The 19,373-nt window shown below is 37.9% G+C and overlaps 1 protein-coding gene across 1 annotated transcript in view; it reads right to left on the bottom strand.

Moving 5' to 3' along the window:
* CCNT1 (cyclin T1) overlaps positions 1 to 13,228 on the bottom strand; it is a 29,102-nt gene extending 15,874 nt beyond the window's left edge. Inside the window, exons 1-4 of the mRNA XM_081247817.1 lie at positions 12,809 to 13,228; positions 9,177 to 9,258; positions 2,366 to 2,494; positions 147 to 207 (exon numbers count right to left, since the gene is read on the bottom strand). Of these exons, the coding sequence (XP_081103943.1) occupies positions 147 to 207; positions 2,366 to 2,494; positions 9,177 to 9,258; positions 12,809 to 12,969 (433 nt within the window). The 5' untranslated portion in view covers positions 12,970 to 13,228. The remainder of the gene's footprint in view (positions 1 to 146; positions 208 to 2,365; positions 2,495 to 9,176; positions 9,259 to 12,808) is intronic.
* Positions 13,229 to 19,373: the final 6,145 nt, after the last annotated feature.

Here is a 19,373-nt window from a genome sequence, read left to right as displayed (position 1 = left end):
TCTGTGGTATAGGCCAGGGTTAAATGACCTCTAAAATGTGCAAAAACCTTCCCAAGAAATTCTCTTCCTATTTGCTATTTTGCAAATTTTAAGATCATTATATTATGTACTTATTTCTTTAACGTTTTAAAGGAAAATAAACTTACCTAAAGTCTGCAGAATTATGCTTTCTAATATCACCAGATCTTGAACTTGTTGCAGGTAAGCCTGCAGGTGAGAAGACAAATTATTCCCCGACAAGATACAATATATAATATATAAAGTGTAGGTAAATTCTAACAACCTCCAAGGGAAATCAAAGCCTCAAAAGGCAAGGGTGGGGTTATGAGGGAGAGTAGGAACTGAAATTAACTCTTATCCCTAACAGATTCTCCTTTAAAAAAAAAAAAAAAGTGGTATAGTGAGAGATGTCACTTTATTTATAAACGGCTACAGAAAAAGCACCACAGATCTAGTTCATTTTCAGACTGACATTTTAGGTTCTAAAGTTCATATGATATAGACAGAAGAAAATTTAAAATATATTGTTTTTCAACATCATCAAAATACACGGCAGAGCCTTCTCACGGTACTATAGGCAATCTCAAACATTTGATTCCTGTTAAACCTTCCTTTTGGAGTAATGCTAGATTTTTAAAATTCATAAATGGGTTCAAAGGAAAAGGGAACAAACAAAAAATTCTTTCAGATTTGTACTGGCCATTACTGTAGCCACTATCCACACATGGCTATCGAGCACTTGAAATGTGTTATGAATGTAGAATACACACTGAATTGTGAAGACTTAGTTAAGAAATAATAATGTAAACCACTTCATTAATAATGTTTTAAAATTTGATTATATGCTGAAATGACTATATTTGGGGGTTAAAGAAAATAATATATAAAATATAACATATTAAAATTAATCTTAATTTTTTTAAGTAAAGATTTTTATATAAAGCTTAATGAAAAGTTTAAAATATTTAATTACGTATGTGACTTCCCCTATATTTCTATTGGACAGCACTGGTCTAGAGCTCTAGGAGAATGAGATTTGAGCCAGGAGTTAAGAGACTTATGTTGCTGCTAACTTTCCATTGAACTTTATGATCTTGAATAAGTCCCGTAAGGACTTAAACTATGCTAATTCCCCTTTCCATATAGTGAAGAAAGTATCTTCTCCTAGTCACCTCATAAGAGAGACTCACGTGAGAAGTCATGTAAATATACTTGAAAGAAAAAAAAATAAAGTAGGGATTTTACTTTTTGTCTTATTTTGTTAAAATAAAAATTTATTTGGTCAATTCTATAGACCAATGGCAGTTATAGTCTCTAACATAAATAAAAGTCCAGACCAACAGCTCTTCAACAAAACTACTGGTGCAGCCCAAAGAGAAAACAAAGTAAGTCAAGACACTGCTATGCGAAACACTTAAGTTACATAATAAGGGGCTATTATCAAAACAAACCGTCCCCACAACCACTTTGCCCAATATGATCAGAAGAACACACAATTCCACTTAATTTGATAATGGATGACTCATGTACCCACTGTAACAGACAAATAATCTAGTAACAGAAATCCATAATTTTTCTCCAAACTCATCATTCCCCAATCACTGATTTCTAAAGCCAGGAGTTTCCCTTCTTTAGAAAGTCAAGGAAGGATGGAAAGGGGAAAAAGCTATATGTATACACATAGGATAAAGGTGTGGAAGAATACATATCTGAACTGTAATCAGCAGTATCCTCCTAGGAGAAGGAGGGGAGATGAGCTTAACCTTTGACTTTAAATGATTCTTTAGTGTTTGGGTTCTTTTATTATGAGCACACTTGTAATTTCTTAAAAAGTTAATAAGCACACATGCACCAGTGACAAGATTCACTTAAAAAAATTCATTAAAAAACCTAAAAGAATTTTCTTCATAGTGATATTATAGTGGTTAAAAGCTGGAAATTATCTTAAGAGAAAATGGTTAAAATATATGTATGTATATGATGAAATATTATATCAATATTTAAAGGAAGCAGAGAATTGATGGGAAAATATTTGGCATATAGTAAGTGAAAAAAGCAGGTATAAAATATATACATGTGTAGCTACTCATAGAAAAGAAGCTGGAAATACTGGTTCATTTATATATCTGTGGTACAAATTACATCTAGGTAATATATTTTCTTCTTTTTCTGCATTTTCCAATTTTATCAGAATGAATACAATTAACTTTTGCCATAAATTTCTGTGATGTTTTTGTTAAGGAAAAAACAAACACTAAAAGTTCCTTTAACAGCCCCAATTCAGACGTCAGTAAATCAAAGTTAAAAAACTAAGTTATGATCAAAATAAATTAAGAAAAACAGATGTGTATAATTAATCCCCTACCTCACTCCTAGTATCAGGAAGTGATTCCTGTGGATGGAGACAAGCATGTGCTACCTTGATGACGTGTTCCAATTTTTTGGGCTGCTCCTCTACTTTGGCTGCTAAAAATAAGGCTGCTGGAGCCACAGACTGGATGAAGAGAAAATAAATCACATTAATTATTTGTTTATTTCTAGAGTAAGGTAGATCTAAAAAAGAACTAAGTCTTAAACCAACTTCTTTGCTTACCTCAACTTCGTCACCTCTTGTTTATGCTTTCTCCTCCTCTACTTAAATATCTTCTCCTCTCCTATCCATTAACCACGTCCACTTCTGAAAACCAATCCTTCAACAAACTCTCATTAAAAGCTACCTATTCAAGAAACCACTGGATGTAAATAGACAGCTTTCTATTTTAAATGAGATTATTAAGTTTTATCAAAGCACTCTATGTACTTTTTTTAAAGGAGTAAACTGAAATGTCCAGAATCAGCAAATCCATGGAGACAGAAGTAGATTAGTGGTTGCCAGGGGCTGGGAGAAGAGAGGAATGGGAGTGACTGCTAAAGCATGAGGGGTTTCTTTCTGGGATGATGTAAATGCTCTGAAATTAGATCATGGTGATGGTTGCCCAACTCTGAATATACTAAGAACCAGTGAATTGTACACCCAAAGGGGGAATTTTATTGTATGCAAAAATTATCTCAATTATACTTACATATGGCGAAGAGCACAAGTCTTTAAAAAAAGAATTCAAAGTATAGTATTATATTCAACAGGTTATAAGTAGAAGGTAATTAGAGGGGGGAAAAAAAGTCAAGCCAGGGAATTCCCTGGCCGTCCAGTGGTTAGGACTTGGCACTCTCACTGCCAGGACAGGGGTTCCATCCCTGGTTGGGGAACTAAGATACTGTAAGCCTCGAAGCACAGCCAAAATAAAAAAGTCAAGCCAATCCACAAGCAGACAGAAAACTCAGACACTAAACAAGAAATTAGAGCAATAGAACATAGACATAGCCTGGTGATCTGGGAAACCTCAGGAAGCACAACGTCTCTAGAACCTTAACAAGAATACTTCAATGAATCAAAGATGGCAATGGCATGAACTACAATTCACCAGGAGTTAAAGAAAGCAATAAATAATTTTATAAAAGTGAAATATCTATTTCCTGAGTAGAACTGACATGCATTCTAACATTTATTTGTATCCCTGCAGTTATGTTATACTTTGCTAGAATAGATTTTTCTCCACAAATTCAATTCAGAATAACAATTCTCTTCCTTCATATTTGTTGCAGTTATATATGGAGCTTGCTACATATATTCTACTAGACCTTAGGATAAACAAAGAAAAACCAGAGGAAAATGGGCACGAACAAAGGTGTGAGAAATCGGGGCATAAAGCACATTTTGAACACTAAACTGAGTTGTTTAGTTAAAAGATATAAATAAAGTGATGTGGGACACAAAAGATTTTTAAGAAGAGAGTGACACTACAGATTTTAGAAAAAAAATGTAGAGTTTAAGAAATATTTGGAAAGGTTAATCCAGTGGTAGGTGGTACTAAAAGGAAAGGACAGATACATTAAAAGTTAATTTTATTAAAGAGAAAATTTTAATAATACAGGCAGGGACATCCCTGGTGGCGCAGTAGTTAAGACTCCGTGCTCCCAATGCAATGGGCCCAGGTTCAATCCCTGGTCAGGGAACTAGATCCCACATGGATGCCCCAGCTAAGGAGGCCGCCTGCCACAACTAAGGCCTGGCACAACCAAATAAATAAATAAAATAAACAAATAAATATTAAAACAACAATAATGATAACACAGGCATTAGGAAATAAAGTTTAGAGTAGGCACTAGCAGTAGAAATAAAGTAAAAAAGAAACCCAGCTTTCACCTTGGAAAACAAATAGGTTTTCAGTAAATATACATATATGTATTTGCATACAGAGAAAAAAATTCTAATGGAATATACGTCAAAACGTTAACAGGATTATCTCTGAACACTGTGTTATAGGGAAACCATCACTTTCTCCTTTTATCTGTCCTCTTTCAATTTTTTTTTTTTTTTTTTTTGGCTGCATTGGGTCTTTGTGGCTGCACATGGGCTTTTTTTCTCTAGTTGTGGTGAGCAGGGGCTACTCTTCGCTGTGGTGTGCAGGCTTCTCATTGCGGTGGCTTCTCTTGTTGTGGAGCACCGGCTCTAGGTGCACGGGCTTCAGTAGTTGTGGTGCACGGGCCAGTAGTTGTGGCTCGCGGGCTTTACAGTGCAGGCTCACTAGTTGTGGCGCACAGGCTTAGTTGCTCCATGGCAATGTGGGATCTTCCAGGCCAGGGATCGAACCCATGTCCCCTGCATTGGCAGGTGGATTCTTAACCACTGCACCACCAGGGAAGTCCCTGTCCTCCTTTAACTTTATGATGACAATATATATTTACAGGGGGAGAAAAAATAGTACCACTATAAAAATTAACAGGACTTTATAACTGACTGGACACAGGGCAAAAGGAAAAGGACAACTCAGAGACAACACTTAAGATTTTAAGCCTACAACTTTGCTTTCAAGAGGCTAAAAATATATTTGAAAGAATCTAACTAAAATATGGTACACAAACAATGGCTTACAAGGCAAGATAATATCTCAGTTAAGTGAAAGACCACAGGAGATAAATTTCAACCTCCTTTTTGTCCAATCAACCATATAAATACTCATAGCTCCTCATGGAATCATATAACAAGCTAGCTTATCAAACTATTTTCCCATCAAAGGCAATTTCCCAGAGGAATTCCAGGTAAGAGTATAAGATTTTCTCCTTTTTTTTTTTTTTTGCGGTACGCAGGCCTCTCACTGTTGTGGCCTCTCCCGTTGTGGAGCACAGGCTCCGGACGCGCAGGCTCAGCGGCCATGGCTCACGGGCCCAGCCGGTCCGCGGCATGTGGGATCTTCCCGGACCGGGGCACGAACCCGTGTCCCCTGCATCGGCAGGCGGACTCTCAACCACTGCGCCACCAGGGAAGCCCAGATTTTCTCCATTTTAAAAGAACAATAATAATGCTAGTGAATACTTACTTGTTTGCTACATGCAGACACTTTGTAAATTAATTCACCTATATCCTACTAACTACTCTATGAGGTAGGCACTATTATTGACCCCAAAGAGATGAGAAAACTGAGGCGTATGGTAACTTGCTCAAAGGCATATAGCTGGTAGGCAGTGCAGCAAGGATCCACATCCAGACAAGTCTGACTCCAGAGCCCATCGTCTTAACCACTAAACTTGACCTTTTAAGAGTCAGCTAATGAGAGTAATATACACCCAAATTTGTCAGCTATTAAAAGACAACACCTGTATATCAAATATTATAAAATACAGAATAAATACACATACACCAAGTTGCTCACCACTACTTTTACATTCCCCCACTTGAAAACTTTTAGGACAGTACATACAGAAATTCAATTAATGAGGTTGAATTTCTTCTCAAAAAAAGAGTAAATGCAATGCCAGGATTTAAGTGAAAATAAACCAGTCATTTAATCATGTCTGCTAAAGAAATAAAATTTATTTCAATCAAAAGACAACTTCTCTACCTTCCAAGGTACTGGAAATATACTATATCTTGTTCTGAGTGGTGGTTATGTATATATAATGCAAAAAGTAATCATGCTGCACACCTCAGACTTTTGTGCTTTACTTTATGTTATATCTCAACAAAAATTTTAAAATTTTTTTAAAAAGGCAAGAACTCTAGGCTTGAATTTGAAAACACTATAAACGAAGAGTTACAACAAAACGAGAAAAATATTCACAGCACATGACATACGGCTCTGATATATAAAGAGCTCATAAAAATGAGAAAATCAAAAAAAATAAAACGGGCAAAAAGAAACAAGAGACAATTTTTAAGTCAATTCTTCAATTTCACAAGAACAATGACCAATAGGCATAAGAAGTTCAACTTCACTAACTGAAGAAATGTAAATTAAGAAAATAACTTAGGACTTCCACTATCTTGCTCACCACTCTATCCCTAGTGCTTGACAAGTAGTTAGAACTTGATATTTCTTGAAGTAATGAGTATTTGTTGTTAGCGAGGATGCAGAGGAAAGAACCCTCCCCCACAGTGCTAGAAACAATGTGTGTTGATATAATCTTTCAGTAGAGCAAACTGACACAAAAAAACTTTTAAATGCATACCCTTGGACACAGCAATTCCACCTATAGGAATCTATAAAATAGTCGTAAGTGCATGATATATGTACCAGACTAACTTATGTAACATTATTTATAATACAATAAACTATAAACAACCCAAATATCCACCAATAGAGAGCTGGTAAAATAAATTATAGTAACTACTCAAATAAATACTATGTGGCCACTTAAAATGAGAAACCAATAAGAAAATGTCCAATACATACATACTGTTAAGCAATAAAGGCAATTGTGTAAGAGTGGTACAGTAAGAAGTGATTTTTATAGAAATACATAAATGCTGGTACCATATGCACAGAAAAATGTCTGAGACACTATTACCAAAATGTTTATCAAAGGTTACTTCTGGAGGATGGGATTGCAGAAGAGCTTTCACTTTCTGCCTTACACATTTCTGTACTGTTTTAATTTTTACGATGAGCACTTAACTACCTTTGTAATAAGAAAAAATAACAAGAAAAATGTACGAGAACTTCACACTACATATTACATTTCAATGCCACAACAATGTATTAAGTCCCCTCAAATTTGAATTTGGACTCATCACAGCTAAACTCTTAGAATTAACATACTAAAGGGGTGATATTTTTCATCTGTTAATTCCAGAATGTGCCTAAAATCAATTCTCTAAAGAGGACCAATAACCTCAAATTAAAAGAATCATTGGGGCTTCCCTGGTGGCGCAGTGGTTGAGAGTCCGCCTGCCGATGCAGGGGACACGGGTTCGTGCCCCGGTCCGGGAAGATCCCACATGCCGCGGAGCAGCTGGGCCTGTGAGCCATGGCCGCTGAGCCCGCGCGCCCGGAGCCTGTGCTCTGCAACGGGAGAGGCCACAACAGTGAGAGGCCCGTGTACCACAAAAAAAAGAAAAAAAAGAATCATTGGATTTTGGAAAAGGTCATAAACTCCAGAAGAATCTCTTTATATTGGATAATTACCAGATCATTCATTCATTCAACAAGTTTACTGAAAAGTGCTTTAGAGGATACACAGAAAAGTGAGTCTCTGTCCTTGCTAAGATAAAGGCATAGAAAATAAAACAAGATATAATTTAAAAGGTAAAAATAGGGGAAATATACATACACACACACATACATATGCATAGACAAATTGATTTGAGATGTAGTTCACCCTGGATTTCAAACCTTTACCATAATAAAAGAAATGTAGAAAACTTTCATAATGGGCAAGACAACTATGGACTTCCTCTTCAAATTCTGTTCTTTATCCACTACTTTCTATTCTAGAGCTATCAGACAGCCTCATTAAATGCTTCTCTCTCTCTTACTAAGAGTGTGTTCCTTGCAATCAGAGGAGGTAGGGAGGTTAAGGGTAGGAGACAGCCCAATTGATTGAATAATCAGCAAAAATTGGGAATAGTTAATCCACACTCTAAAGGGTTTCCTGTGCAATTACTCCCAATACTGAGTCCACCAATATCTTACAAGAGCAATATCTAACTTTCCAGTTTCTCTTCCTATGGCATAAAAATTCAAAACCTATCATCCTGGGACTTCCCTGGTGGCACAGTGGTTTAGAATCTGACTGCCAATGCAGCGGACATGGGTTTGAGCCCTGGTCCAGGAAGATCCCACATGCCGCGGAGCAACTAAGCCCGTGCACAACTATTGAGCCTGTGCTCTAGAGCCCACGAGCCACAACTACTGAAGCCCGGGCACCTAGAGCCCGTGCTCCACAACAAGAGAAGCCATTGAAACGAGAAGCCCACACACCGTAACGAAGAGTAGCCCCCGCTCGCCACAACTAGAGAAAGCCTGAGCGCAGCAATGAAGACCCAATGCAGCCAAAAATAAATAAATTTATTAAAAAAAAAAAAACTATCATCCTAAGGAAAAGTCTGAAACACCTTTCCTCAAAACGTAACCTTTTCTTAAAAAAATAATGAAATATTTGACTCACAAATCCATATGAAGTGTTCAAGTTTAGCCCTATTACCTTGTGATTTTATTAAACAAATATAAGCTTACCTGCAACTGGGATATCACTATGCACTCGCTTCCAAGTCATTTACAATAATGTTAAATAGGACCATTTCAGGTAGCAAAACTGAAAATAGCACTATTTACAATTCTGTCCAGAAAAAAAAAATCCCTTTATTACTATTATTTTCTTTTTTCTGTCTTAAAAGTCATCCCCCAGTTATCACATAACGTACCTTCCCCTTCCAACTGGTCACTGATGGGAATGTTATCAAAGGTTTTTAGAAAATGTAAATGACTTAACATTCACTTGTTTCCCTGTGCCCATATTATTATTAACCATTTCAAAAATTACACTTAAATTAAGTGTAATGCTACCCCCTTTAATGCTACTCTCCCAATCCAAAAACGTTAAGTTTAAATGTTCAATAATCTATTTTATTCGAGAATCCACCTACTCTAAGGATGCACTAAAGCTAAACAACTAGCTAGACACTTCACAGGAAAACTGGAAGGCTGGATTCAGAACAGCAGTGTGACACATAATGAAAGTGATCAATCATAAACTCTAAACTTCAAATCCCAGTTCAGCAGCAAAGATCAACCACAAAAGAAATATGAAGTTGAGATTAATCATAAAAGGATTACACCATATAAAAAAATTATACTTACATTTCGATGGAACTGTGTAAAGGACTGAATCATGTAGAATCGATGCATGTACACTATAGCAGTGTTGATGGTCAATTGTGAGCTAAAATGTTCAAGTTAAGGCCCCAAAACAGACAGGCAGTACAATTCCCCAAAATACAACCTCTATATCCTCCCAAAAAGACCATGCAGCCAAGCAAAGTGGATGCCCCTAAATGAAAATCATACTTACCTCTCAGGGGTGTGGAGAAAGAGACACCTCCTACACTCTTAGTGGAAATGCAAATTGATGCAGCCGCTGTGAAAAATAGTATGGAGCTTCCTTAAAAAACTAAAAATAGGGACTTCCCTGGTGGAGCAGTAGTTAAGAATCCGCCTCCCAAAGCAGAGGACACTGGTTCGAGCCCTGGTCCGGGAAGATTCCCACATGCCGTGGAGCAACTAAGCCCGTGTGCCACAACTACTGAGCCTGCGCTCTAGAGCCCACGAGACACAGCTACTGAGTCCACGCACCACAACTACTGAAGCCCATGCACCTAGAGCCCGTGCTCCGCAACAAGAGAAGCCACCACAATGAGAAGCCTGTACACCTCAACGAAGAATAGCCCCCGCTCACTGCAACAAGAGAAAGCCCACACGCAACAACAAAGACCCAACACAGCCAAAAATAAATAAATAAAATAAATAAATTTTTTTTAAAAAAAGAAAGAAAAGGTGTATGCACCCCAATGTTCATAGCAGCACTATTTACAATAGCCAAGGCATGGAAACAACCTAAATGTCCATCAACAGATGAATGGATAAAGAAGATGTAGTGTATATATACAGAATGGAATACTACTCAGCCATAAAAAAGAATGAAATAATGTTATTTGCAGCAGCATGGATGGACCTAGAGATTACCATACTAAGTCAGTCAGAAAGAGAATGACAAATACCATATGATATCACTTAAATGTGGAACCTAAAATATGACAAAAATGAACTCATTTATGAAACAGAAACAAATTCACAGACCCAAAAAACAAACTTATGGTTACCAAAGGGGGAAAAGGGATAAATTAGGAGTTTGGGATTAGCAGATACAAATGACTATATATATAATAAACAACAAGGTCCTACTGTATAGCACAGGGAACTATATTCAATATCCTGTAATAAACCATAATGGAAAAGAATATGAAAAAGAATATGTAGGGAATTCCCTGGCAGTCCAGTGGTTAGGACTCAGCGCTTTCACTGCCGTGGGCCTGGGTTCAATCACTGGTCGGGGATCTAAGAGCCCACAACCCGTGTGGTGTGGCAAAAAAAAAAAGAAGATTATGTATATATATATGTATAACTGAATCACTTTGCTGTACACCTGAAACTAACACAACGTTGTACATCAACTATACTTCAACTTAAAAAAAAAAAAGAAAATCATACTTTCCTCTAAGAATTAAAAAGCAAATCTGTTCTTTCATCAATTAACCTCCAATTGACACTTAACACATTGCCTTATATGTAACAGACATTCACTATAAAGTTGCTGAATTAATAAACAAGCAAAGCTTCTCAGCATGTGGATCAAGAAGGAATATGAACAAAACTATATAAGACCTAAACCTGTTACTTGCTTACTGAAAATCCTGCCAAGGTGATATACTTGCACAGGATATCTCTTCAAATGATTTACAACACCCTCCCTGATCTGCCCCCTAGGTATGTCTCCACTTATCTCTTCACCTTCTAAGCTCCAGCAATTACCTTTTCAGTTCTACTTCTCTCTGGCACTCATAAGGTGATCCCTGGGACCAGAAACACTATGATTGGATATTCATTCAGTGAGTTATTTGATACTCACTAAAAAGAAAAACATTTTTTCTGATTTTAATTTTTAAAGAGCTCCATTTCCAGTTATTACAAAATATTGGCTACAGTCCCCTTGTTGTACAATAAATCCTTATAGCCTAACTTACAGCCAGTAGTTTGCCCCTCCCTTCTCTCCCCACTGGTAACCACTAGTCTGTTCTCTGTATCTGTGAGTATGCCTTTTTGTTTTCACTAGTTTGTTGTATTTCTTAGGTTCCACATATAAATGATATCACATGGTATCTGTCTTTCTCTGATTACTTCACTTAGTATGATAATCTCTAGGTCCATCCATGTTGCTGCAAATGGCATTATTTCATTCTTTTTTATGGCTGAGTAGTATTCCATTGTGTATATATACCACATCTTTATCCATTCATCCTTCAATGAACATTCAGGTTGCTTCCATATCTTGGCAATTATAAATAATGCTGTTATGAACACTGGGGTGCATGTATATTTTCAAATATGTGTTTTTGTGTTTTTCAGATATATACCCAGGTGTAGAATTGCTGGGTCAAATAGCAGTTCTATTTTAGCTTTTTGAGAAACCTCCATACTGTTTTCCACAGTGACTGCACCAAGCTACACTCCGACCAACAGTGTACAAGGGTTCCCTTGAAAAGAAAAACTTTTGAATGTCTTATTATAAAGACCTCCGAAAACAATGTGGGATATACAGAGATGAGACAGTATCACGATGGCAACAACCTTAATGACACACATGTAAAAAGGAAAGTGCTACGATGCACTGAAACAGAATTAAAAAAAAAAAAAAAAGGTTTAACTCAGTACTGACTGGATGCTTAGGAAACAAACTGGATACGGGCACCAAAGAGGACACCTCTTTTGAAGTGAGCACAACCTTAAGACACAAACATACAGCCAGCAACACATTTAAATGGAAGCTGCACCCAAGAATAAATTTTCACTTCCAGAGTGGAAAGAACTTTATATAGCTTTCTCTGCTACAAAATGAGTAGGTTTCCTGACAAACAAAAACATTTAAAGGGAAAAAAGTCACTAAATCTTTGAAATATGAGGAAAACGAATATACATTAGCACTCTGAGTAACTTTAAAACCCAGTATTTTATAAAAGGCTTTTTAGAACATTAGGTCTGTAGGTCTACTTCCCTACAAATCTACACTGACATCCTTCCTTCCTCTGAAATGCTATAAAACTCTTAACAGTAGCTACTTTAATATATGAGTGCCAAGCATTGTGTTGGGCATAGAAATCAAATTCATGAGTTATCACCCCCATTTTACATACAAGAAAACCAAGAATTCGACAGGTTTCTTGAACAACTAGTAAGGGGAAGGAACGGATTTTAAGCCAAAGCTGGGGCATTAATTCTAGACCCCTCTCTTTATAAGACCTTCAGGTATCGAAATTTCTCAAAACTCTCTTTACACACTAAGTTCAAGAGGCAGCCATCAACAGTGAAAGCTCCACCAGATCCCTAGAGCATAGTAGAAAAGCAGAATCTCGAAGTCACCAGAGTCGGAGATCAGAACACACCGAAAACGGACTACTAGTAAGAGGAGTTAAAACACAAAGCGGAAAGGATACGCGTTCCCAGCAAGGCTGATGGCACGGGTGAGCGAGTGGGAAATTAACTCGGCCTCGCTTCCCTCCAGCGAACGCTTAACTCAGTTAGCCCCATCGTAGGCTCTCCTAACTAGACATCCAGTCCCTGCCCACCCTCTTCCCTTCTGTCTGACAGACCTTGAAGCCTGGACGCCCGAACAGGGCGGGACCTACTCCAAGGCCGAAAGGCCTAGGCCGCAAGGATACACGTTAAGACGTTGGCCCATGTCCTGCAGCAGATTGGCCGCCTGCTGGCGATAAGAAAGTTCTTTATCTGGGTCCAGGCCAAAACGACGGGATGGGCTATTTTCCAGCTGTTCTCGAGTAAAATACCACCGTTTATTGTTGTTCTTTCTCTCTCCCTCCATAGTGCTTCAACCAAAAGGCAGCGGCGGCGGCTGCAAGCACTTCCCAGCGTCACCTAAGCGGCGACACACATCCGCTGTACGGAGGCAACTGCGACGTGCCAAACTTCCGCTAGGGGAGAACGGCTTGATTGTGACACGCTTCCGCCGACGGGTTGCTAAATTAAAGAATCTACTTCCGGAACGGACCTCGGGTCAGTCTGTAGCCGAGTTAACAGGCAGCAGGCGATCAGGAAACACCTTGCGTCGAGGACCCAGGAGCCAGTCATGTGACCCTTGAGAGGCAAGGTGCGGTTAGGAGTTCTCGTTCAAAAAAAAACACGTCTCTTCCCGCGAGAACTGGGTTCTGCCTTCGCGCGCTGAGCAAAGTTGAATGAGGCGTCCGCTCACGCGCCGCTGGGCGGTTCCTCGGAGAACTTCGCTTGTGACGTAGGTGACGGTATAAAACGGGGCAGATGGCGAACTTGACAGAGAAAACGTGTGAGACTGTCAAAAACTGAGAAAAGTAATCAAAGAGAGTAGCCCTACCGTATATTGTAACATAAAGCAACTGGAAAGCTCCCGCACTGTTGGTAGCAGTATAAATTACCCATTTGAAAAGCCGCGTTGCAATATGTAGCTAAAGCCTTGAAAACATTCCTTCGCCACGATGAGCCAACTTAAAGGAATAAAATGGAATTAATGGTAATAATTTAGTGCTTACCACAATGCTGACGCTTAAATATACTGTCTTATTTAGTTGACACAACCCCAAGAGATAGTGATATTTTAATCCCTATTTTGCGAACGGGTGAACTCCTTCCGGGTGGAAAGCTTCCACTTCCACCCTGCGCGTGCACAGATTTGTAAATTCCTGCCACCTGTCAAGATGAAGCCCAGCAGTTTGAGGGCTGTTTGATCCTAGGCAAGATACTTAACTTTTCTGTGCCTCTTGTAAATGGTGTAGTACATATGGTTTAGTTTCTGAAAAGGTTTAAATGAAGATTTAATGAGTTAAAAGAATGTATATTAGTACCGGGCACGTAGAAAACATTCGGTAGATTTTCTCATAATATTTATTACATTATATTGAAGTTGATGGCAAGAACAATACCATCTTCATTTTTGTATCCCTAGCACCTACGCAGTCAGTCCTGGCCCTAGTAGTCAATAAGTGTTTGTCAAACAAATGCTCACAACAACCTACAATAGTGAAACTGAGGCTTGGGAAGATTAAGTAGTTTGTCCTACACTACACAACTTATCAGTGTAGATTTTAAAATCAAGTCTGATTCCATTGTTCTTTCCATTCTAGCAAGCTGTACTCTTGCTTTTCTGGAACACCCAATTCACCTTGATTAAATTTGGGTAATATTAGAATCTTTTGTCTTTTATAATAAATATTTTGAGTTTTGTCATTTCTAGACATGGCTGCTCCCACTCAGTTTGATTCTAATTCATTCTCAGAAGCATTTTCTTCCACTCCAGGCCCTCCTCTGCCATATACTGCCTATAATTAGCTTTAGCTCTGTTTTACTCTGGAAGAATTCAGGAAAAAATACTTACTTCAAGTTATAACATTAAAAAATTATGATTTCAAACCTCTTCCATGACAGACTGTTTTCTTTTAATAGAAAAGCACGTTCTCAGTTATGTCATCATGAATTTTGTCTTTTAAACAGCCAAAATTATTTCTCCCAGACTCCTCTTGCCTATTTCTCTGACCTGTGTTTGTTTCTCCACTAAATCTCTTGGACTGATGACTCCATTTTGAATTTGCGATGGTGGCTGTGTACCAATCTTCCAAGAAAACGTTCTGGTACCTGACAGGCTTCAGGCAATGCAGCTGCTAGCCAATGGCTTGCTACCGGCCATACAGAAGAGGGGGACCTGTGTAAATCAGAGAAAGGAAATATTCTTTGACTGAAGATGAAATTATTTGAAAGTAGGCAGCTGTGATTACATAATTGCTAAACATGAGTTTTTGATTCAGGCCTGGCTTCAAAGCCCAGCTATTCTTTTTTTTTTTTAAACTATCTCAACCACTTTTAAGTGTATGGTTCAGTAGTGTTAACTATATTCACATTGTTAGGCAACAGGTATCTACAACTTTTTCTTTTTGCAAAACTGAAACTCTCTACCCATTGAACAACTCCCCATTTCCGCCTACCCCCAGCCCTGATAACTCCCATTCTGTTTTCTGTTTCTTTGAGTTTGACTACTTTAGATATTTCATATAAGTGGAATCATACAGTATTTGTCTTTCTGTGACTGGATTATTTCACTTAGTATAATGTCCTAAAAATTCCCAGTTACTGTATTAACTAGCTGTGTGATCATAAGGGTCATCCTGAACAGAACACCATCTGACATATGGTAGGTGTTCAATACATGCTAATTGTCAAAGATGTTAGCTTTCAGATACATTGCCCTTAAAGAACAATTGACAAAATCTTAGACCAGAGGAATTTTCCTGTCCTTTTTTTAAATTTTAAATAGGACTCTATTCCCTGTAACTCACACTTGTAAGGCTACTTATTCTGGGTACAGGATGATATTTCATGGTTTGATCTTTTTTGTTTTGTGCTTGTGAATGTCATATTTCAGTCATGTCACACATTACCATTTACTACTTTTAAAACAATTTCTCCCCAACATTCATATAGTCTCCAAACTAAAATATGAAAGGATGGTGTGCTATTCATAACTATCCCCAACTCCATGTTCAGTGATGTGTATATTTACATAAGTTTATTGTAAAATTTACTGATAGAAAGGATGTATAGCATGCAATTTACAAAAATTAAAATATACAATATTCTTTATCGTAATTTTCTCATAGCCAACTGATTCTCACAGAATGCTTTCATTGACTTTTGCCAAACTCTTGAATCAAGAACCAACCTATGATGGCATTTGACAAATGAATACAGGCACACCTTGAAGATATTGTGGGTTCGGTTCCAGACCACGACAATAATGCGAATATTGCAATAAAGTGAGTCACACGAATATTTTGGTTTCCCAGTCATAAGAAGTTATGTTTACTGTAGTCTATTAAGCGTGCAATAGCATTATGTCTAGAAAACAATATACATACCTTAATTAAAAAATACTTTGTTGCTAAAAAATGCTAACCACCACCTGAGCCTTCAGTGAGTTGTAATCTTTTTGCAACAGTAGCATCACTGACCACAGATCACTATAACAAATATAATAATAATGAAAAAGAAATATTGCGAAAAAGAAATAATGAAAAAGGAATAATACCAAAATGTGACACAGAAACACGAAGTGAGCAAATGCTGTTGGAAAAAAGTCTGAGCCAGTAGACTTGCTCAATGCAGTGTAGTCACAAACCTTCAATTTGTAAAAAGCATAGTATCTGCAAAGTGCAGTAAAGCAAAGTGCAGTAAAATGAGGGATGCCTGTATAGCTTTGATTGCTGGTTGACATTTTCATTTGCATTAACAAGATGAAAGTGAAACAATGAGACTTATGTTGGAACTTCACTTATTTGTCAGTGACTTGAGCAACATCTTTGCTGAATTGGATAAGAGTTTTTGAATACTGCAAAAATATTTCAATTTTTTGTGCTTTTGACAATGTAATGGCTACAGATATGATACACTTTTAAACTTAATCTACATTATTAACATTTTCTTGATCACTTTCTTGACAATCAACAAAACAAATAAAGACCTTGTTTGTAGTATTTGCCAATTTCTATAGTGTAAACTCTCCCACCGTGGTCAATTTCAAACTACCAATGTGACACCACTGATCATGAAATTGGGAGGAGATGAACATACCATGACATAGTGTTTCCTCCATACAAGTGCAATAGACAGGGACTTCTGTGGTTTCCTATCTGACATGTAAAGAGCTTGGAAATTATCACTCCTGTTCTCACAACAACAAAAAAGCTGAACAAACTGAAAATCAATAACCCTTCTTAGCTCCATCAGAGAATTGAAGTGACAGGTCAAATCTCCACCACAAAAACTAGAGAGACAGGCAAGATCAGAACAGGCAGAACACCGAATCATGGTTTACTAGGAGCAAAAACTACTACTGGAACCAGCAACTGACAGGAATACTTAAAGGGCAATTGACTAATTGGTGGAGACTGAACTAGATTGAAAGATTTTTTTAAAAACTCCTGGAGGCCCAGCCTAAGGTGTTGCCCATATTTTCATGAGTTTTACCTCTAGGAGCCCCACAGGTCTTACTATGAAGATTGGAGAAAAATCCCTTCATCCTTCCAGTAGGGAGAGGGAAAAAGTAGCCATTTTGAAATATACCAGAGCATTCCATTCTCCTTACCAAGACCTTCCCTCAAGGGAAACTATTTAACAGAGCCTAACCAATGTGGGAGAAGGAAAATAACCAACTCCAGCTTCCTATAGCTGTCTTGTTTCATCTAAGAGGGAAAAGAGACAAGAAGCACCTGTGAAGGTCACAGACCAGGGACACAAGTTCACTAAAAGACTGAGACCTAATAGAATTATAGAACAATTCCCCTCCCCTGCACTTTACCAACACATCAGTTGGGCTCCCATAACAGGTGACTACATATGAAAGAACTATAAACTCAGACCCTATTTAAGAAGGAGTTTCTACTTTAGCTATCACCCTCCTACCCCCACTCCCCAACCCTAAGCAACCACTAATTAAATGGTTTGATTCTTTCCTTCTGGCCTGGATCCTTTTATTTCTCTTTCTTACCTAATCTCCCTGAGTAGAATCACCCATACAATGTTGAATAAAAATGGTGAGAGACAAAAAAAAAAAAAAAGAGTTTCTAGGGCTTCCCTGGTGGTGCAGTGGTTGAGAATCCACCTGCCAATGCAGGGACATGGGTTTGAGCCCTGGTCCAGGAAGATCCCACATACCGTGGAGCAACCAAGCCCATGCGCCACAACTACTGAGCCTGCACTCTAGGGCCCACATGCCACAACTACTGAAGCCCAAGTACCTAGAGCCCGTGCTCCGCAACAAGAAAAGCCACCGCAGTGAGAAGCCTGCACACCGCAACGAAGAGTGGCCTCCACTTGATGCAACAAGAGAGAGCCCACGTGCAGCGACCAAGACCCAATGCAGCCAAAAATATAATTAATTTTTTTTAAAAAAAGAAGGAGTTTCTAGGGAAACCCAAAGACAACAGGGAAGACAAAGACAAGGACATCAGAGGAAATTTTAGCCTCTGACACCTACAGCTATAACAAACAGGAAACACAGCCTGACTCCCAGCCAGATAAACATAGAACCTCAGTTCCTTTTACCCAATATATCATGTCTCACTTTCTATAAAAAAATTAGAAGGCATGCTAAAAGGCAAAAAACACAGTCTAAAGAGACAAAGCAAGCATTAGAACCAGACTCACATATGGCGAAAACTTTGGGATTATAAAACTAGGAATTAAACTATGATTAATATGCTAAGGACTCAAATGGAAAAAGTGGATAACATGCAAGGATAAATGAGTGATGTAAGCAGAGAGATGAAAACTCTAAGAAGCAAAAGGAAAGGATAGAAATCAAAAACACTGTAACAGAAATGAAAAATGCCTCTGACGGGCTTATCAGTAACCTGGACATGACGAAGGAAAGAATCAGTGAGGTTGAAGATATGTCAATAGAAACTTCCCAAACTGAAAAGCAAAGAGGAAAAATAATGAAAACAGCAGAACAGAATATCTAGATACAAAGATGTAAATAACCTCGTGAACACAGATAATAGTAAAATGTAATAAAATAATTAGGAAAAGATGAGTTTTTAGTATTCACTACCTTTATTTTTAATAAATATATTTTATTCAATTGTAAGTTTAGACAAATTATCTGTAATAATAATAATAATGATGATGGGTTAACAACCAGCTCTCAAAATGCCTGAAAATTTAGCAAGAAGCTCTCAAAAGTCAGTATGAACTGGCCCAGCACACTGCTGCTTGAAATAACTTTGAAAGTACCATATTCAGATTTATTATATGCATTACATACATATATAAGTTTCCATTATATGCAGAACACTATGCTGAGGAAATTTGCATACATTATCTCATTTAATTCTCATAACTCTATGAACTAGATATCATAGCCCTTTTTTTTAATTAAAAAACTGAAGCTTAATCAATTCAAAGTCAGACACCTAGAGTATGGCAAAACTAAGATTTAAGCCCAGTTCATTGCACTTTCTACTCACTGCTTTCTGCAAATAAGACTAGGGCAAGAAGAAGGGTAACTGGCACTTGTTTCCTGTGCCACTCCAGCCCACTCCAGCCCCACTGTGAACTCATAAATCCTGTGCCTCCTTAGACAAAGGGCGTGTCAGTCATAGTGATTCTTCAGGACATTACCATGGTTACTAACAGACTCCAGTGCTCCTGTCTGAACATTCCAGAAGAGGACAGGGGAGACCCAGG

Source organism: Mesoplodon bidens, assembly GCF_964165515.1.
Source record: "Mesoplodon bidens genome assembly, chromosome: 11".
Taxonomy (NCBI): domain Eukaryota; kingdom Metazoa; phylum Chordata; class Mammalia; order Artiodactyla; family Ziphiidae; genus Mesoplodon; species Mesoplodon bidens.
Note: the sequence above shows the minus strand (reverse complement) of the source record. Positions and strands in the feature narration are given on the sequence as shown.